Source organism: Lemur catta, chromosome 2 (assembly GCF_020740605.2).
Source record: "Lemur catta isolate mLemCat1 chromosome 2, mLemCat1.pri, whole genome shotgun sequence".
Lineage (NCBI taxonomy): Eukaryota > Metazoa > Chordata > Mammalia > Primates > Lemuridae > Lemur > Lemur catta.
Genome location: NC_059129.1, coordinates 139,337,764 through 139,357,392, shown reverse-complemented (window position 1 = coordinate 139,357,392; position 19,629 = coordinate 139,337,764). Strand labels below are relative to the sequence as shown.

The window sequence follows — 19,629 nt, the reverse complement described above, 5'->3', positions numbered from 1 at the left end:
AGGAAAAGTCAGCGTTTCTATCTACGGAGGCAGTTTCTTGGCTTTGAAATCTCAGCAGACATCTCCTCTTGATATGTGTAATTACTGTTTATGTTCTAGTCTATAGTTGTTCTAACTTTAAATAAACTTCACTTTCTAGCTGGGCATCAACAATCGTTCAAAACATCCTTGACAACTGATTGATTTAAAACAAATCAACTCTTATTTCCACTGTGTCTTGCTCATGTTCCAGGTGGAATCGGGGCTTTAAGCAGAGAAGAGTTTAGTGGAACACGGTGGCTGCACGAATGACGTGCGTGGGCGGGGGTGTCACGATGCTTTGCTCCTCGTTCCCCGGAACAAGGGCGGGGAGGCAGCCGTGGCACAAGGATGGGGACAGCCAGGAGCAGCCCCATTTGCAAGTCACCGTCCCCAGAAAGAGGCCAGAGGGGGAGCTCGCCCAAAGCACAGCTTCCAAAGCTTAGGGGTCAACATCTGGGATGACTTTTGTGTCATTCCAGGTTATTAAGAAAACTGTAACTTACAAAGCAGAGCACTAGGCTGAGTAAACGTGAGTGTTTTCCTCTCCGGTATTTACCGTTCAGCCTCCAGAGCTCTGGGACACTCACCTGTCTTGTCAAAAGGATGCTTCTTCCTCCACCACAGCACCCTGTCTGTCCAGGCCGGGGTGCGGCATTTGTCGCTTGTATCGTAGGCGGCCGAGCCAACATCATACTTGTAGGTGGGCCCAAAATCGATGGTTCCTTCATGAAAGTCCTTAAAAATCTATCGGGAGAAAAAGAAGTCACAAGACTACCTTAGTTCTTCTAGATTCTGTAGGTTCTATAGAAAAACAAAACAAAAAGGCACTTTCCAGAGTGTTCTATTCCCAAAAAGTAACAGAAGCTACATTATACTTGCAAATACGTCAAAACTGGACATGTACGTGCCCTTTGAATAGCAGGAGAGCGGTGATCCTCTGCTCATCCCACTGATGGGCACTCCACCCTCGACCCCTCCCCTCCAGTGTCCGATCCGTGCTGTCCACTGGTGGCCCCCAGGAGACGGCGGGAGGCCTGAGGTGGGGTCAGGCGTGCTCTTGGGCGCAGTCCCAGGCCTGGTGCAAGGCCCGGCCCACACCCCACGAGCTTAGTCAGTGCTTGTTGAGCAGATGAATTGAGCACACAGAGGCAGAGCGAAAGCCAGCTCTCCCCTCCTTATTTAGCTTTGGATTATCTTTGGTGCTGTGGGAAGACCCAGGAACAATCACTTGTTCTCTCAGCACATCACTGAAAGGGTGTGAGAATGCCGGCAGGAGGAAGAAAGGACAACCTGTTTTAGGGGTCTGGTGTGGTTCCTTGTCCACCTGGCCACCCCTTGCCGACTCACATACTGGCAAGGGCAGAGGTGGGAAGGCACAGAAAACCTTGAAGAATGTCCGAATCTCACTTTAGGAGAGACCTTGTCTTCCCCAGCTTGGCACATTTAACCAGCCTCTTTCTCAACAGGTAGACAGAATTTACACAGACTTCCTTCATCTTAGCCCATCCTGCTAGGATGCTAACAGGCACTGAAATAAGTGAACAGTATTAGCTGGAGAAAAACATAAATCCTGGACATTGGAAGCTGGCTGGTGTGACCTTGAAGAACAGAAGATATCCCATGGTTTAATCTTTCCTATTTATGTCACAACCTAAGGAGTCCCTAAAAAACCATACGGGCCACGTAGGGGGAAAATATGTGCTCTGTAATTTGACAGTATTGGACCAAACCATGGCTCTGTGACCTTGGATAACTTATTTGACCTTGTCCTCAGTTTTGTCTATAAAATGGGAATAATACTAATCTGTAGGGTGGTGATGAGGATTACATGCACAAATTGTGTGTATTTAGATAGTATTATAACTTGATAGTGTTTTTACTAACGAGAGATAGCGACATCGCCAAAAGAGAGTATTTTGAGCACAGTGCAAAGTGTCATTGGTGATTTATTACATCTGAAGTAAAGCTGCTTGCTGAGTAGGCGGTGAGGTGGATTTGGTGTATGTCGGCATTCAACATCCCCACACAGTGAAATGCTCGGGTGCTGACACTGGACACACAGCTACTTCCTCGCTGGTGAGACAGAGGTGCCTGTGCTCAGCCTGTCTGGAAGTGGGAAGGACGCAGGTCCACCTCCGAGCACGGAAGCATGAGCCCAAGCCGGGCACGGACACTCCTTGCCGTCAGCTCCCAAGCTGGCTTTCCTGTGCAATGGCCCCTCCGGCCACGGGACACCCACATGTGGCAGCCAAAGCCCGTTAAGGAGAGGCAGGAGGTGTGTGTGAGCGGCCACTCCTGTTACTGCTGTAACTTCACACTCCCCACATTTTCTATAACAGCAGCAACACTGTCAAATCCACTCACGGAACCGAATCTGCCGAACACTAGTGTATACATTTCATTCCATATTGTAGAAGCTGCTACAAAATAGTTTAAAAGCACAACTTACTTTTCCACTTGATTTCTGTAGCTGTAGTTGATCAAATTCCAGAAGTTTCTTCCAGTCTTGGCGTTTAACAAAATAGAAGACTTCTTCGTAAGTGAGGTCGATGCGGTAGTTGAAATCACCACACCAAAACACATAATCGTGAGAGAAGATGTTTCTCCCCTAAGTTGTAAAGAAGATCACAGTCACTCCAGCCCATCTTGCAGGAAGGAAGGAGAGGGGAGAAAAAACAAGCTCACCGGGGAAGTGACAAGCAGCAGTATTTTTTATTAAAAAGTTACTTTAAAAAAAAGTTTTCTACTAGAGCATCTCATTTTTCACTAATTTCCTAAACCTACTGAGGAATTTTTACGCAGCCCACTTTATTTTAAACAGCATTTCTGAGTGGTTTGGAGACAGCTCAGCTGTCACTGGGGAAGCAAGGCTGCCAGTGGGTCCCATCTCCGGGACGGCTGTGCTCTTGCTCTGCTACGTCTGCTCCCAAGAATTGCCCGATCACTCAGCGTAAACAAGATGTAAGAAGAGCAGCCTTAAGTGCTCAGACCGTGCACCTTCATAAAACTTCATGACTTCGGAACATTTTCACCCGCACCCTCCCTCTCCTTCTCACTCCTCTTTCAAACCTGCCCAGTCGCCAGGAACCCACAGCCCCGCTGGCCCTGGCCAACTCCTGGGGTCCTTGCCCACCCTGTCCCTGTCCCCAGAGACCACAGCCATGACAGCAGTTCCTGCGGATCAACTGCCTACAAGGGCCGGGCTCTGTTCAGGGCACACACTGTCCTCACAGCAGCCCCTGCGTAGCAGATACTACTGGCTCTGTTTTAGATTTTAAAATAAAACAAACCAGTCCAGAAGTAACGTAACTTGCTGAAGGCCGCACAGGTAGCACACGATGAGAATGAGATCTGAGCTCAGATCTGCCGAGCCCCAGAGTCTCTTTCTGTTCTCCCACACTATGTGGCCTTCCCGCTTCCCCCACGACAGTTATCTGGGCGGAAGACTAAAACGATCCCAGCCGAATAAAACGAGTGCCTAGGTAGCACTGTCTAACAGAACTTCCTGCAGCACTGGAAATGTCCTTGGTGCTGTCTGACGAGGGAGCCACTGGCCACATGCAGATACTGGGCACTTTCAGTGTGGCCAGTGCAAGCAGGGAGTCATTGATTTTAACTACTTTCATCACCAGTGGCTACTGTACTGGACGATACTAGTGTAGAAGATTAACTTTTAGGTACCCTCAATATTTCTGTTGTTGGGAAAAAAAGAGCTATCTTACAAACCCTTTAATTATTTGGAGTGTGTCCCATGTTTGCATTTCTAAGTGATGAGGGTTGGACTTTCTTTTTTTAACTACGTTACATATAATTAAAAATTTCTGAGCTCATTTGTTTCTTCTCTAACTCAAGAAACAAAAACTGTTACAAGGATCGTGGCACTTATTAATGAAAACCAAGGGATTTCTGCCTCGAGTGCTCCTGCAGCCCAGTACACAGGACGTCAATTTTAAGGCGGACGAGCCCTGGGACCCGACCCGCCGTCTCTCAGACGCTGGATGCTTCCGTGGCGGGAACAGCTGAAGCCTCACAGGGGAGCCTGCCTGCACCAGGCTGGAGGAGTGCAGGGGGTCTCTACATGGGAAGGGGAGCATCACAATCTAGATTTGAAGGTAAAGTCCTCCGGCTGCAGAGCGAGAACTCTGGACGGCCGCGAGAGGGCGCAGGACGCCCACCACGGGCAGCCTAGGGACGCCGGAGGCTCCCGGGCCAGAAGTCCAGGTTTGAAAGAGGGTGAGCTTATCTGAGCCACAGCTCACTGTGAAGACTGCTCATCTCAAGGAAACGGGGATTTCTGCTGTGTGGATGCAGCTGTTCCCACCACTTGGACAGGACAAAGCAGGGACACGTCGGTTTCTTTCCCCAAAGCATCACTTCAATGACAGAATCGGAAATGCACATATGAAACCCTAGGGTCCTACACACACTCGGGGACTGCTCAGGCAGGAGGGGACAGAAGGCTGCTGGGTGGCCTGCCCCGGGCACACCGTGTACACCACCCGTGTGCCCCGGGCCAAGCCCTCAGGGCAGGGACCCTCCTGCGGCCGAGTCCCCAGGCCTGGCTCCTAGCGGCCGCTCACCGTGGGGAAGCAGAGCTTCTGCGTGATCTCCCTGTAGTCCTCGTTCCTCTCCTTCACCTGGGACTGGCCGGCGGTCAGGTGGCTGCACAGGAAGCAGAAGCTGGTGCTGTGGAGCTGGAAGCGGATGCCCACGGCGCCTTTGTTCCCCGCCTTCCCGCCCATGCCCGTCTTCACCGTGTCGATCGCCACGTCCCTGCAAGAGAGGAATGTGCACCGCCGGCACTCAGTGGCCGGGAAGGGAAGCGTGAACCTGCTCTGCTGCAGAGAGAGCCGGCAGCAGCGCCACACCTGCCGCTCAGGGAGCTATCCATCCCGTCTCCACCAGCCACGCAACAGTAACCATGTGACCGTCACGGGCTCCATGGCCAGGAGGCCGTGGCCACTTCCCTCTCGCTGCCAACAGCTGCCAGGAGCATCTTCCCCACGCCCCGACTCGGAAGTGCTCTGGGCTCATACGAGCACCTGGTGAAGCCGGAGACACGGCAGGCCCTGTGTGCGCCCCACCTTCTCACTGCCGGCAGGTGTGGCGTGGATGTCACCACCTGCCACCACCCCCACATCCCAACCCTGTGCAGCCATCACACGGGGCACAAGGGAGCCACCCAGGCACATCTTAAGAACTAGGAAACCACCAGTGCCTCGTGCTGGGCCGCGCGGTGGTGTCAAACTGACTTTAATGCAATGCAGGCTCCTGCTGGCGTTAAAACGCCAACTTACAACGCATGCGAGTGAACAGGGGGGTCACAGAACTGTTTCTGTGACTATGCCACAGACTGAGGCCTGCAGGCACATCTGCTCCCTGGCAGACAAGGTGAGGGTGACAGCTTGCCAAAGGGGGACAAGCTGCACAATCGCGGGGCCAAAGGAGCAGGGAGCCGGGGACACAGGGCAGGGAAACCTGGAGCTGCCCGGCACTGCTCCCTTCTCAAGTGGCTTGTCTCTGACGCTGACCCCAGCCTTGCCTTTCCTCTAACCCTCAGTAACCTGCAGCCACTAACTTGGGACGCTGACCAACTGCCACAGAACACAAGCAGAGGAACATGGACTTAAACATTTTCTGAAAGTCACAGGAGAGGATTATGAACCCAGAGCACGGTCTCACTCCCCACGTGCTGCACGGGGGACGCCTGTGGTGCCCTAAGCTCGTGCGGGGGCTCAGCCGGGCACAAGGCTGCTTGGCGTGGGGGGAAGGCGAGCTCGGTGCCTGGCAGCAGCAACCACAAAGACCACGACATTCTAAGGCCATGAAGCCAGGCAGCAATATGAGGCCACCGGAAAGTTGAGGAAAAAGCCGAGCTCCTCCAGTATCTTCAAACCCACACCCATCCCTTCCTAACAGGAAACGCATTTCCTAAGATTTCCCCTTTCTGACACTCACAGAGCTGTCACTCTGAAAAAACAACAGCGGACGGGCAGTGGTGGAGGCCCCCACATGCTCCCTAGAATTCTTCCCGAAAGAGACAAAAGAATTGTAGTTTCCTGACAAATTACTCAGCTCTTGGTCACAGGTTTCCTGTCTGTAAAATTCCACCAAGGAACTCCTTTCCTTGCACAGGGCTGGGCTTGGGTGAGCACGGTCATGGAACACTCTAAGAAGGCTCAGCTTCCTGGGTCAGAAGTTCCCCACTGTGGCTTTTTAATGGCTAGACAATATGCTATTCAGCCTAGTTTTTCCTTGGGGGTTTTGCTAACACTTATCTGGAATAATGGCACGTCCCCATTCCTGCTGCAGAAGAGGAGGAAGAGGAAGTCATAGAACAAAACACAAAGACTAACAACCCCTTGTTCCCCAAATATTTGTAAACAAAGGTTCTTACCTGATGAACGGGACATGGTATGGACGTACAAAGATATACAGACAGACGCCCACCAGCTGTGCCGAAGTCAAGAGAATGTACCTATGAGAGCGTGAGATGGCTTTCTGAAGCTGCTCACCCCACATCTTCCTGTTGGTGGTGCTGGAGAGAAAAGACAGGAAGCGTGGCAGCGCCGTCTCCCACCCGCCAGCGGCCCGGCCCTGCGCGCAGTCCTGTCGCGGGGCTGGTTTCACGCTGCCCGCGCCCGGCGCCTGCCCGCCTGCCACCCGCGGGCGGCCCGCGTGTCTTCGGCTGTGTCTCTCTCATCACGGCTGCCCCTCCTCCACCCCGACGCCAGCGTGGGACCTTCTGGTAGGAGCTCCAGAGTCAGTTTCATTTACTTGTTCAGAAAATTCCTTGAATTTTCTGGGCAAGTTGGGGAGAGGGCAGAAAGCCCGGTTCACTTTACACCAAATGTTAATCCAGTGGTTTTAGTAGGGTTTGATTTTACTTAATTTTTTATTTCTTTAAGAGACAGGGTCTCTGTCGCCCAGGCTGGAGTGTGTTGGTGCAATCACAGCTCAATCCAGGGGTTTTGATTCTTCGTCATGGTGTAAAGGAGGGGCGTGCCCCCTCCCTGCATGCACTCTTCTCGCCTCTCCCCAGGAAACGTGAGTCAGCCACGTCCCAGCCCCGCCCTGCGCCCCAGGGTCCCACACACCCGCTCCTGCCGTGTGAATCGGCCTCAACGTGTGGCCGAGGCCTGACAGCTCAGAGAAAACAGCAGTGACCAGCCCTTCTCTCCACTGCCTTCGTTAGCAGGGAGAAGAGAACAGGGCGGTGCGTACGTGAGGCGGGGGACGCAGCCAGGGGACGTAGCCAGGGTCACAGTCGGCCGTTCAGACGCAGGCTGGCTCGAGGAGAGCCTCGGGGGCCCTGTCCCTGGCCAAACACCCGACTCAGGAAGACCCCTCTTGGCGCCCCGCACGGCCCCTTACCTGGCATTGACGATGTTCCCTGCACTCAACTCCACCATCTCTTCAAACCCCACAGCAAATATGTCAGCTGGGCTGCTGTCATCTGGGGAACAAGGCAGGAGATGAAAGAAATCAGAACCAACAAGTCCCGCGTGACTGGATGGTGGGGTCCCCATTCCCCTTTTCCGAGCCACACTGTCCCCTGACCGAGTCCAACTCAAGGTGGCTGCCACCACTCTCGGGAGCTGCTCTGACAGAACCTGCTGCAGAAACGCCTGGTGTCAGTGCACCCCAGCGAGCCCAGAGGTGCTCTTTGCGCATTCCGCCGTTGTTGCCTGCGAACAGGGGCGCGTAGGGCCTGGTGCAATCCCTGCAGCCAGGTACGGACCTCTCCGGTTACGTCCTCAGACGCTCGGGTACCTGAGCCCTCGAGCCCAGACACGGTTCCAGCTGCTGCAAAACGTGAGGCCCTGCCTCCCTGGCTCCAGCTGGGGAAGTGGCCTCCATCAGTGACAGCCAGGCAGGCTGTCCACTTCCTTCTCCGTGGGCCACACCGGGCAACCTGGAACTTCCAGCTTCACCAATCTTTTTTTGTTAAGAAAATAATACCTGGTGGCCGGGCGCGGTGGCTCATGCCTGTAATCCTAGCACTCTGGGAGGCCGAAGCGGGTGGATTGTTTGAGCTCAGGAGTTCGAGACCAGCCTGAGCAAGAGCGAGACCCCGTCTCTACTAAAAATAGAAATAAATTATCTGGACAACTAAAAGTATATATAGAAAAAATTAGCCATGCATGGTGGCGCATGCCTGTAGTCCCAGCTACTTGGGAGGCTGAGGCAGGAGGATCACTTAAGCCCAGGAGTTTGAGGTTGCTGTGAGCTAGGCTGACGCCACGGCACTCACTCTAGCCTGGGCAACAGAGTAAGATTCTGTCTCAAAAAAAAAAGAGAGAGAGAAAAGAAAATAATGCCTGTTCTGGCTTGATCTATTTGGCAACAGTAACTATACCTTCCTTTTCCTGAACCCGGTGGCTTTCTAGGGGTATTGCTGGTGACGCCAATAAATCCCCTGCACGAGGGCAGCCAGCCTGCCGAAACCACCCAGCCTCTCCTGCAGGCAAACAAGAGGAGTCGCTGTAGGATGGGGGAGGGGCTCTCCCGTGCTGATGTCCTCAGCATCACGGGGCCTGCTATTGTGGCACTCGGAACGGTTTCTGGATGCGTGACAAACACCCACACAGGCCACCACTGACATGGAGAAGCCCAGAGACCGTCAGCCGCAGACTCGGCCACCTGCCCTCTGAAGGGGAGAGGGGGGCGCGGACCGTGTGTGCCGCAGGAGGGGAAGGGTCCGAGCGCCGCACATCTGGGCAGCGTGGAGCACGTACACAAGCGCAGGCCACCGCGTGTCCCCTGGACCACAAGTTGCTCCACAACAGGCAAAGAACCAGATCACAAGTCTCCTCCTGAGCCCCAAGGAGCAGAGGCAGCAAGGCCCCGAGTGAAGGCCGACTGGACAAGAATCCCCTGTCCCTCACATCCTGCGCTCCGAGGCCATTCGACACCTTATATCGCATGATGTAAAAGGTGAAGTGTCAAATGTGGAGTCATTTTATTCTTAAAAAGTGCACAAATTCCTTCGTGACTCCTTAAAGCGGATGGTAGAGCTGCTTTGGGGAAAGGCCAACGTGAGGGTTACTGGGTCAGCAGCGTATCAAAGCCACGCCTGGCCCAGCACGACAGGGACGCAGCTCTAGAGCCCCATCGTCCTCCTGGCCACAAAGAGGTTCTACTGGTCAAAACCCAGTACTGCGAAATCTCTACTCAAAGAGATTCAGCCCTGATGACTCTTCTAACCACTGGGAAAAGAAAAGGAGTCAGGGAATTAATTTGCTGGGCAGAATTCTGGAAATTAGACCACGGTGCTTTTTCAACATTCTGAGGAATGAAAACAGCAAACACTAAACTCCACAAGGCAGCGGCTACTGCAAGGGTCAAGCCTGACACATCGGGGTGGACGAACTCCGCGTTTGTCCCCACTACGGCAGCTGCCCTCACCCTGGGGCCCCGCGGCGCCGGCCAGCTGGGGCGCGTCCAGCAGCCAGTCCGTCAGCTCCGCGGTCCCCAGGAGGTTGCTCCGGAACTGCTTTCCCCCGTTCACGTTCCATGTGCCCATGGCGATGCGGACGCGCTTGAGATTTGTGAATTCAGACTGGCGCTCCATCATAGCTTTCAGGATCCTGGGAGTCACTGTTGGGGGGGTATAAAAAGACATGTTGCTCTGCCATTCAGAACTGCAGGCACCCTCCAAAAATATGGGGGGGGCCGCCTGTGCCAGAAGACAACTGGCCAGCCTCTAGCTACGCTCCCTAAAGGAAGATGTTAAAAGGCTTAAAACCACAGAAACCCCTGTGCTTCCCCCGCTGGCATTTCTGCATAAAGGTGTGGAGACACAGGACTGCAGACTCACGCGCCACACCCCTGCCCCAACCCCAGCCACAGCGGCCAGCGGCCGGGTGACATCAGATCACCAGGAGCCTCAGACACAACAGGGACAAGCCCTGTCCCCAGAACCCACCCCACACGCCCTGATCCCGCAGAAGAACAAGGCATCGGCATTTAAGCGAGGGGACACCACAACTGACCATATTTAAAACATATAAACACACACACACATGCGTAACTTTAAACATCTTACCAACCAAAATACCCCTTTTTGCATTTTCCACCTTCCCTCCTGCATGCCTAAAATGTTTTCTTTATCTTGGACTTAATTAAGACTTTAAAAAGTCATTACAGGGAACCATCTCCGTGGTTAGATAAGCCAAAACATATTTGCGTTTTTAAACTAGTGACATGACCCAAATCTACCCGGAGTCTGCCCCGCCACTAAGCGAGACTCACCGCGCTACTCAGGGCTCCCCTCGGCATTCGCCAGCGGGCACCATGCCCAGGGGAGAAGCTCCCTATCCCCACGGCTATCAGAAGCCAAAATGAGTTCCCCCAGTGACGGAAGAATGAGGGAAGAACAGGGCTATGAAACCATTTTAAACACAGGCAAATTCGTTTTTCAAAAACACCAAAACTTTCTAAAACAAAACTTAGAAGGACAAATACTGAGGGCACTTTCCTTTTCCATTAGGCCTATCATGTTGACAGGCTCCGGGTGACAAAATGCCATTGAAATGTCCCCTAAGAGACTTCCAACTGTTGAGGAATCACGACGCTCTTGCCGCTGGGACCAGAAGGTGCCACACCCCGAGGGAGGACAGCGTCTCCTCCTCTGTCTCCACAGGCCCTGGGGGCCGGGAGAGAAAGCGGAGGCCGACTGCATGGAAAGCCCCCGCGCGGTGTCAGCTGAGGTTTCTGGGGTGGGCTAATACTGGAGGACATCGCCCCTTTCAGGACAGCACGCCGGCCCTGGCAGAGCCCTCTGGGTCCCTCCCCTGCTCCCGGCACGGGAACACAGTCCCAGCAGGAAAGCAGAAGCGCGAGCTCCCGCTCTCGGTCAGAGAGAGCAGCCTCCCGGGAAAGCGACGGCTGCCAGCCGCGTAGGTCGCTGGTCAGACCATGAGACCAGCCAGAAGCCCAGATGCCCCGGAGGGTCCCCCACCCGCCGCCTGGATACGTGAGGGGAGTGGGACACGGGGGCAGCGAGCCCCCCGGCAGGCCGGGAGCCGTACCCAGCAGGGCCGTGTTGTCCAGCAGCATCCGCCCCTTGTCCGCCGCCTCCTCGCCGCACACGTCCCCCACCAGCAGCAGCCTGATGGCTTCCTGCTTCACCCCGTCGAAGAAGTTGGACTGGATGGTGCGGGACACGGACCGGGCCCCGTCCTTCAGCTTCCCCACCTGCCAGGACCAGACCGCAGGCGTGAGAGGGGCCCACGCGCCCCTGCCCTCCCGCCCTGGGCGGGCCCTACCTTGGCCTTCCCCTCCAGGGCCCTGCTGCCCGTGAACACTTTGCTCAGGCTGTGCCCGTTCAGAGACCACATGGCTCTGAAGGACTCCACGAAGCGGTCAACGATGGGCTTTGAACTCAGCCCCAGGCTCTTGAGCTGCAGGTGAAGGACCTGGGGGAGAAGTAACGGACAGTTGTCACTGACGTCTCCCAGGGAGCCCCCACCAGGTGCCATGCCAGGAAGTCCCCTATTCAGCAGGGCCCGGATGACTTGCACACCTCCCGAGGGGGAGCAGCTCACACAGCAGAGAAAGGGGCTTCCCGCCACAGCTCACGCCAGCTTTGCTTAGTGCTCCCAGCCCCTCCTCTGACCCCCTTCCGCCCCCGCCACCAGGGGCTGGGCAGCAAACAGTGGTGGACAGTGGGTGGTGCTGACATGCCCCCGTCCCGGCCAGGAGAGGTCAACCAGGCAGCCGGGACAGACTCGGGCCTCCTCCTCAGCTTCAAATGCAGCCTCATCCAGTGGCCTCACGCTGCCCTTGCCCAGCGATGCAGCCATGACAATGATCACACGAAACTACTGGTTCCTCCAGGGACACCTGGAGCCTTTGGGCACCATGTCTGGGATGCGCTGCATACAGGGTGTGAGAGAGTGTGCCCGTGACAAAGGAGAGACAGTGGTGGCACCAGCGAGCCAGCCGCCCAGGGAACACCTCTCCAAACGCTCCAGCACATCCCTGTCCACCTTGCCCACAGTTAAGAGGTCATCCGGTATTGCCACCCTCCTCTTGCTGCTGAAGGCACAGGACATGGTACAGATGGCCCAAGAGGCCAGGCAGGGACACACCTCCAGTGCAATGAAGCCCTGCACGGTGTTGGTTCGGTCCAGGCAGTCAAGACAGTTCATCCGCACAGTACCCTTCTGGAAACTTAGGACAAGAAGAAGAAATGTAAACAGTTACACGTTGCATGCGAAGGAGCAATTGCCCTAGCACAGCAACCTATGCCTGACCCTCACTCCCAAGGAGACTTGTGCCAACAGGGAACCCCTCATCTCCTCCCCAGCGGCCCCCAGGGACCCCGGTATGTGTCCTGATGGGTCTCAGCACTACTGGAAGGGCAGGCAGAGGCCAGCACACACTGTCAGCAGCCTGCACATCTGGGTCACTGTAAGGATAGTGGCTCTTGTCATTCACAGCAATTATGTTCTGTAAAGTTGCACGAACACTGAATTAGCCAACACGGAAGCATGGCTCCTAGAGGAAATACAGGGTCAGGTTCCCGTGAGCCTCCGGTCACAGTTTCATCAATTGATCAATACCTAACCTCGTTCTACATGTTTCTGTATAAAGACGTATTATTAAATACACACGTTCATCGCCGTGCCTGCAGCACGTGACGCAGGCCCACGCAGGGCTCCTCGGACGGGTTTTCCCCAGGAGGGGCGTGGCGGTGCCGGACAGCACCTCAGCACCGGGCCTGGGGCCATTTTAAACTGTGAAATCACCAACAAACACCACGAAAATGTGGAAAACGTGACACTAAATCACGAAGAAGACATTTGTTTACAGTATGAGAGCTGAAAGGAGACGGCAGAGCGTTGCCTCATTTGATCTCAGCCAGGAACGTGCTCACGTGGCATCTCCGATTTTTCACCATTCTCAGGCCGGGCGCGGTGGCTCACGCCTGTAACCCCAACACTCTGGGTGGCCCAGGTGGGAGGATCATTCGAGGCCAGGAGTTTGACAACAGCCTCATCAAGAGTGAGCCCATCTCCACAAGAAATAGAAAAATTAGCCCGGTGTCGTGGTGAGCACCCGCAGTCCTAGCTACTCGGGAGGCTGAGGCAGGAGGATTGCTTGAGCCCAGGAGTTTGAGGCTGCTGTGAGCAAGGCTGATGCCAGGGCACTCCAGCATGGGAGACAGAGCAAGACTGTTTCTCAAAAAAAAAAAAAACACCTTTTTTTCACTGCTCTGTACATGTCTGTGACTGTCCTTGAAAGTGCTGTATTGATTTTGGGGTTACAAATAAGCTTTAGTGAGTAGGTGAATTAAAACATATGAGCACCTGCTACCGATGGCTTGAGGGCACCGGACTTCCTTTTCCTCCTCGGCTCTGACCAGGGGCGTCCACACCCCCGTTTCCTCAGGCCATGTGGGTCTATCCAGCTGTCTGGCTACGACCAGTAACGGCGTCCCCTCCCTCGCACAGGTCTGCATCACAGCGTGGCGCTCCACGTTGTAACCCACTCCCTTTAATAGCATATCTCTTTTGCTAGGAAACCACGCCTTCCCACCTACTCACAAGATCCCAAAGCAGGTCTATGAGGCCAGGGAGAGGACAAGACTGGAACCCCAGGTGCCCAGCATCACCGAGCCTGTGACCCAGGACGCTCTGCACAGGGTGGCTCAGCAGTGAGGGAAAGGGCCTCCGTGACGGGGCACCCGGGCGACACTCACCGTGGACTTACATTCTCGCCCCTCGCGAACACGTCCAGGTCCTCCCAGTGCAGCTGCAACTGGGGCCTCAGCAGGTTCTCCAATTTCTCGAGCTTCCCGCCTTTGGCAAACTGATGGAAGTCAAAGTTTATCATAGGCGTGTCGCTGGCGTGGCAAGAAGCCCAGAGCAACTTCTGAAAGGGAGAGGGGAGGGTGGTGAGGGGAACGGAAGGAAGGGAGGATGGTGCCGCCGTGCAGCTAACCACAGCCACGCGGCTCAGCTCAAAAGCTTACAGGGGACCAGGCTGTGGACCTGTCCTGACCCTGAGAGGGAAACCCAGCACAAAGGCCTGGGGGGACGAAACCCATAGGGACAGCTTGCCTGCACAAGGGCAGTGGGTCCCCCTTGGGCAAAAGGAGCCAGAGTAGCTGCGGCTCCCTGGGGACATCACACTCCTGCAGAGTCTCCGGAGGGCACAGGTGAGGGGGGGTCGCTTTGTTCTCCTTGTAGCCTGAGCGCCCCAGGCCCTCAGGGACAGTGGCAGTGCAGGCTGCGGAGCTCATAATCCAGCTCACTGTTGCCCTGGTAACCAGCCGGCCCATCCTGACAAGCACAAGCTCCATGTGTGAGTGCTGGGGGGGCCCTGAATGGCCAAGTCCCCAGGCTGAGAGACTTGGGGGGGGACGCAAAGCCCAGTGCAACTTCAGGATGGGGGAGACGGTGGCCCCGGAGCTGGAGTGAAGGGGGCACCGTGGGTGGCACAGCACGGGCTGCTGATGGCGCCCCATGCTCTAGAGCCTTCTGCATGCAGCTTCCCTGGCCGGCAGCTTCTCAGCTTCCCCACCACAGCCCGGGGTAAAGGACACACTGGCCGCCTTCCCAGGCCACGAGGCTTCTCCTCAGGTCGGTCCAGCATTTGCCCAGCCAGAGGTTCTAATGACACTGAACACTAGGAGGACTCTGGGTCACCCGGCCTGGCACAGTTCACAGTGCCCATCCGCCACAAGCCAGAGTGTAAATGGAGGCACAGTTGCGTTGCCAGGAAAGGCCTGCTGTGACAAGGACGCTGGCTGCCCGCACGGCAGGCCCAGTGGCTCAGTGCCATGCACGGCGGAGCAGGTGCTGTCCAGCAGGACCGACAGCGCCAGCCCAGGCAGGCAGCCTGACAAGGGCGAGGGACGCCAGGCAGGGCAGGTGTCCAGCCAGGCCGCTGCCCCTTCCCTACCTGCCCGTCCCACCTGCGCCCCGAGGTGGCCACCATCTCCCATGCCTCTGATCACAGTGCCAGGGCACCGTGATGGCGGGAGGGGCCGAGGCCACCCTGTCCCCAAAACTCAAGGCATGGAGGGCAAAGAGATGTGGGGTTCTTCCTTTTTTTTGGCTTGCATTTTTTTTTCTTCTTTCTCAAAATAAGCAGCCAGCATCGCTGCCAAGATGGGTGGGAAGGGAGATGCTTCTGGAGCTTGTCGCTAATAGCAACAAACCAAACAGGAAAAGCAGGTCTGGCCAAATACAACTGGCGGCCAGAAAGTCCCCGCTCCAAGCCTGCAGGTTTTCTCAGCAGAGGGAAATGGGCCCAGCTGGACTGGCTTCAGCCAGCCAGGGGTCCGGGGTCAGGGGCTGGCCACAGCGGTCAGCCCCCACACCCTGCTGAGGTGACTTCGAGCCTTGCCCATAAGGGGCTTTCTTGAGCCTCAAACAACCAGAGCTTTTCTCCTTCAGGCAGGAGACGTGGGAGGCCGGGAAAGGAACAAGGAGCAGCCACAGCTCTTTCTGGAACGTCTTGTGACACAGCGGCAGGCCAGGGAGAGCGGGCGGCTGCGTCACCTGCTCCCCGACTCCTGGCCCAGCCGGCCTCTCCCCAGCCGCCCTTGCCCTTGTAAGAGCCGGCTGGGAAGCCATGGGAGCTCGGCCCTGACTCAAGCCCCGAGGCCGTGACCTGCAGGGCTACCCTGGAGTGGGGCTGAGCTGCCAGGAGGAAAGGGGTCACCTGCCCCTGCTGGACTGGGGGGGACGCTTGGAGAGACCGTTAGCCCGCAGTGCCCCACGGCGAGCCCAGGGGCGGCTGGGGACGGAGATGCTCTGACTTGGAGCCCTCCTCCCTATCATCAGCTCGAGTCACCAAGTGGGGCTGGCCAAGGTCTTCAGTCCCCGCGGGAGCCGCCTACCCTCACCACCTGCACCAGCCCAAGCGTGCAGGGGCCCCGGGGGCCTTACCTTGAAGGCTCTGTTGAGCACCTCCTCTCCGCCTCTGCTTCCCAGCAGGTTCACAACCACCTGCTGTCCGTACTGCTCCTTCAGAAGCACCATGTGCCTGCAACGGCAGTGGGGCAGCGGTGACGCGGGCCGGGCGCAGATGGCGGCCCCGTCCTGCCCTCGAGGGAAGAGGGGCCAGAAGGGGCTGTGTTTTCTCGGTGCCAGAGGCCCAGGGCCAGCCACCGCCCGTGACCCTAAGTGTGGAAAGGGATGCTGGCTGTGTAGACCTCCGCTCAAGCCTGGCGTCAGAGAAGACGTGCGGCACCTTCTACAAAGTACCGCCACTGACTCCGGAACAGCTAACCTGACCTTTCACGAACAGAGTCTTGTAAATGCAACGCGCACGTCTGTGCAATTAACCTCTTATCTCGCTTGGTACCCGTCTTTCTCAAAACTAGAAAAACTGGTGGGAGAGCTCCCACCTCGGCATCCAGTTTTCCCTCTGAATGCTGCATGTCATTATGCATGAAGCCACAGCGCGGCTTATCAGAAACCAGGCTCACGTCTGATCATCTGTCTGGTTCCTGCACCTGCTTCTCAACTGGTTCCAAATCCCAGGCTGGAAGAGAACCAGTATTTACTCAGTATTACTCGATATTTACTCATTATTACTCTATATTACTCATTATTACTCCATCCTGCCACCAACCCCGAACTCCCCTGATCCAGTTATTCATCCTCTCTGAGCTCCTTCCTTTATCCATATGGCAACACTGCTCCCCCTTCTGCAGGGTACGGCCCTGAGGACTGAAAGGGGCGAGTGAAAGTGACAATGACAGTGCTCAGCGCGTGGGAGCTGATATTTCCTTCCTTTTCTTTAATGTAAAAATATGGACAGACTTGTTATTGATAAACTGAAAGACTCCTTTCGCCGTCCCGGGCATAAGGGAGGTCCTGGCCCCCACACCGAGGTCAGTGCCCACAGACTTGCCGCTGCCTGGGTGGCGCTGCGCGTTCAGGCCTTCTGTTCATCCCTCTGACCTTCGGGGAAGGGACAAAAGCCAAACACACCCTGACGCGCACACCGAGGCTCCAGGCACAGCAGCCCTGGCAAGTGCAAGGGTGACGGAGAACAGCTTCGCTGTGCCGTGAAGGGAGACCCAGGCAGCGCCCGTGAACGGTGACTCGTCACCATGCTGAGATGGCAAGACCCTGCCGGAGCGGCTGCAGCCAAAGGCCTGCTCCAAACAGCCCTCGGACACAAAGAACGGCCAGAGACAGCCTCCACCACCGAGGGCACCCCTGCGGCCCCGGCAACGAAAACCGAGCGTCCTCTGGGTAAAAAAGCTGTCCACGGAAAGGAGTTTTTGCAGGAAAGAAGGGATTTACTCTACACCAATCCATCAAAGAACCGGAAGAACTTGAGAGCGCAGCGAAGGCCGGAGAGGAGGATTGGGAAGCAGAGAGAGCACACACACCAGTCCAGGGATGCCTGGCCACGCTGGGGGCCGTCACAGCGTCCCCGTCCCTGGACAGATGTGCCACCTCATTTCTGCATGCTACTCTCGAATCTAGCACAGTCAGCACTTCATATGAAACGGCAGCTCCTGCAAGGGAACATGTGGGCACACGATGCCAGTCAAACGCTGTGGTCAAACAGCACAGAGAGGAGCTTCCTGCAAGCTGACACTGCAAACAGGAGCTGCCCGCGAAAGGACTTACGTTCCAGCAAGGTGTTCCAGGCCCTGCAGAAGAGACCTAAGCTCACCCCTAGATCTGGGGACACCGTCCAAGGGCAAGGCAAGTTCTGGGGTGCTTGTGGGAAGACAAAGATCCCATTCTCTCGGGTAGCAGCATCGCACCTTGCACTCCCAGGCTGCTAAAATGTCTTCAGTCTTGTAAATGTGCTTACACTATATGAGTGTATTTTTTTTTTTTTTAAAGTTCACAAACACATGAGGGGTTCTGAAATAAGCCCAGCATAACCCTTTTCTCCTGTTTTGGGTCAGCTTCAGGGAGAATTTAATTTTTAGTTGCACATTTACTATTCCCTAAAACATTTAGAACTACGTATGTACAATGCTTAGGACATACCAATAATGTTCTGGAAAAAGGCAATAGCATTTTTATCACTAGATTATACATCTCTTTATAGTAAAACCTATTATTTGTAACATTTTTTGGTAACATGCTAATTAGGCAGTCACAGCTGGGCTCACATTACCAGTGTGTTATGTTCAACAGAAGAATATGCAAGCAAATTTACAATCCAAATAAAGCTTTAGTGGAATGATGATAAACGCCATTTTCAAAATTAATTTTTTTTTTTTTTTTTTTAGAGATAGGGTCTTACAGTGTGGCCCAGGCTGGTTTCTAAGTCCTGGCCTAAAGCAACACACAGAATAGCTAGGACTATAGGTATGTGCCACCGTGCCTGGCTAAAAAATTGTTTTTGAGGCTTTTTATTACATTCACTAAGATAATTTTAAAAATTAGATTAAAAACGCAAATATTTTAAGAAGCTATTAACTATTTCAAGTACATACTACAAACAGTTCAGCTTAGCAATGCTGTAAGCAAGCTGCAAAACAGTAAGTGTGTTATGATCCAATTTGTGCTTTAAAAAATATATATGTATGTACCAAAATTTTTTCTGGACTAATATATAAAAAACTAATAATAGTAAAATCTATAAGAGTGGGAATTGGAGTTAGGATACTTTTATTTTTCACTTTATACCTTTCTATACTGTTTAAAACCTGGGAATATATTCCCTTCACAAAACAAAAACAAACAGCTATAAATATTCTATAATTTAGGTTATCCCTTATTAACCAAGGCAAATAGATGAAGTTTCATTATAAGAAGAAACTGATAAGATAAAATAATTGCAAAGTGCTACCTGAACATTGATTGACTAACCTTCAGGAAACCTGAGAACGAGTGAAAATTCCATTTTGCAAACTCCCTTCTTGTACAAAGGACCAAAGTAAAAGGCAGATTGAGGTTCAGGGTTTGGGGCCTTTCCCTTCCTGCCACACTCTGTCCCCTGCACCACTGTCTGCTGGGAGGAAGATCCTGAGGACAAGGACGAAGGGCTCGGGCAGTGTCAGACAATCCCTACCTGTCGAAAGCAGGGGCGCTGGCTTCCAGGCCTCTGTGCAGTCTCAGATGGTGGGAGCCAACCTAAAGCAAAGAGAGGTGACAACAGTGAGTCTCCCTGCCGTGCACACGGAGGAAGCGATGGCTTTCTTGTTCTCCTTCTCACTGCCAGCCAGGCCACTGTAGCAGCCACTCGGCCACCTCTGTGGCCCCTTCACAGCTCAGGAAGGCTGGGCTCCCTGGACTCTGCAAACAGTGCTCTGAGCTCCACCCAGTTCCACCTGCAGCAGGACCACGTCAGCTGGAATTCTTCCACAGAGAGAAGAGAAGTTCCAGGGGAAGACCCTCAGGCAGATGTCAGATCCCCAAACTCCCACTGCAGAGGTTAGTCAAGCCAACTAGAGGGACAGAAACTGCTTCCCAGCCTCCTCTCCTCCTTCAAGGACCTCAACTTTCCCCCCAAATCTGAGATATCCTGATAATCTAATTTGCCTTATTATTTAGAGCTATTTATTTAATACTCAATTTAGTCACTGGAGCCAGCTTGCAGGGGCTTTCACTGGCCAACTCAGGGACAATTTGAGCATCAGACTATAATAAGAACAAGAATGGATTATAACCT

The 19,629-nt window shown here is 54.4% G+C and overlaps 1 protein-coding gene across 1 annotated transcript in view; it reads right to left on the bottom strand.

Annotated features, from left to right (window-relative positions):
- The window catches only part of SYNJ2 (synaptojanin 2), an 82,890-nt gene that overhangs the window by 15,537 nt on the left and 47,724 nt on the right, over nt 1-19,629 (bottom strand). The window contains 12 exon segments of the mRNA XM_045544636.1: nt 609-765; nt 2,471-2,629; nt 4,602-4,794; nt 6,419-6,559; nt 7,396-7,477; nt 9,430-9,621; nt 11,055-11,220; nt 11,292-11,441; nt 12,117-12,198; nt 13,730-13,902; nt 15,927-16,023; nt 19,030-19,091. Of these exon segments, the coding sequence (XP_045400592.1) occupies nt 609-765; nt 2,471-2,629; nt 4,602-4,794; nt 6,419-6,559; nt 7,396-7,477; nt 9,430-9,621; nt 11,055-11,220; nt 11,292-11,441; nt 12,117-12,198; nt 13,730-13,902; nt 15,927-16,023; nt 19,030-19,091 (1,654 nt within the window).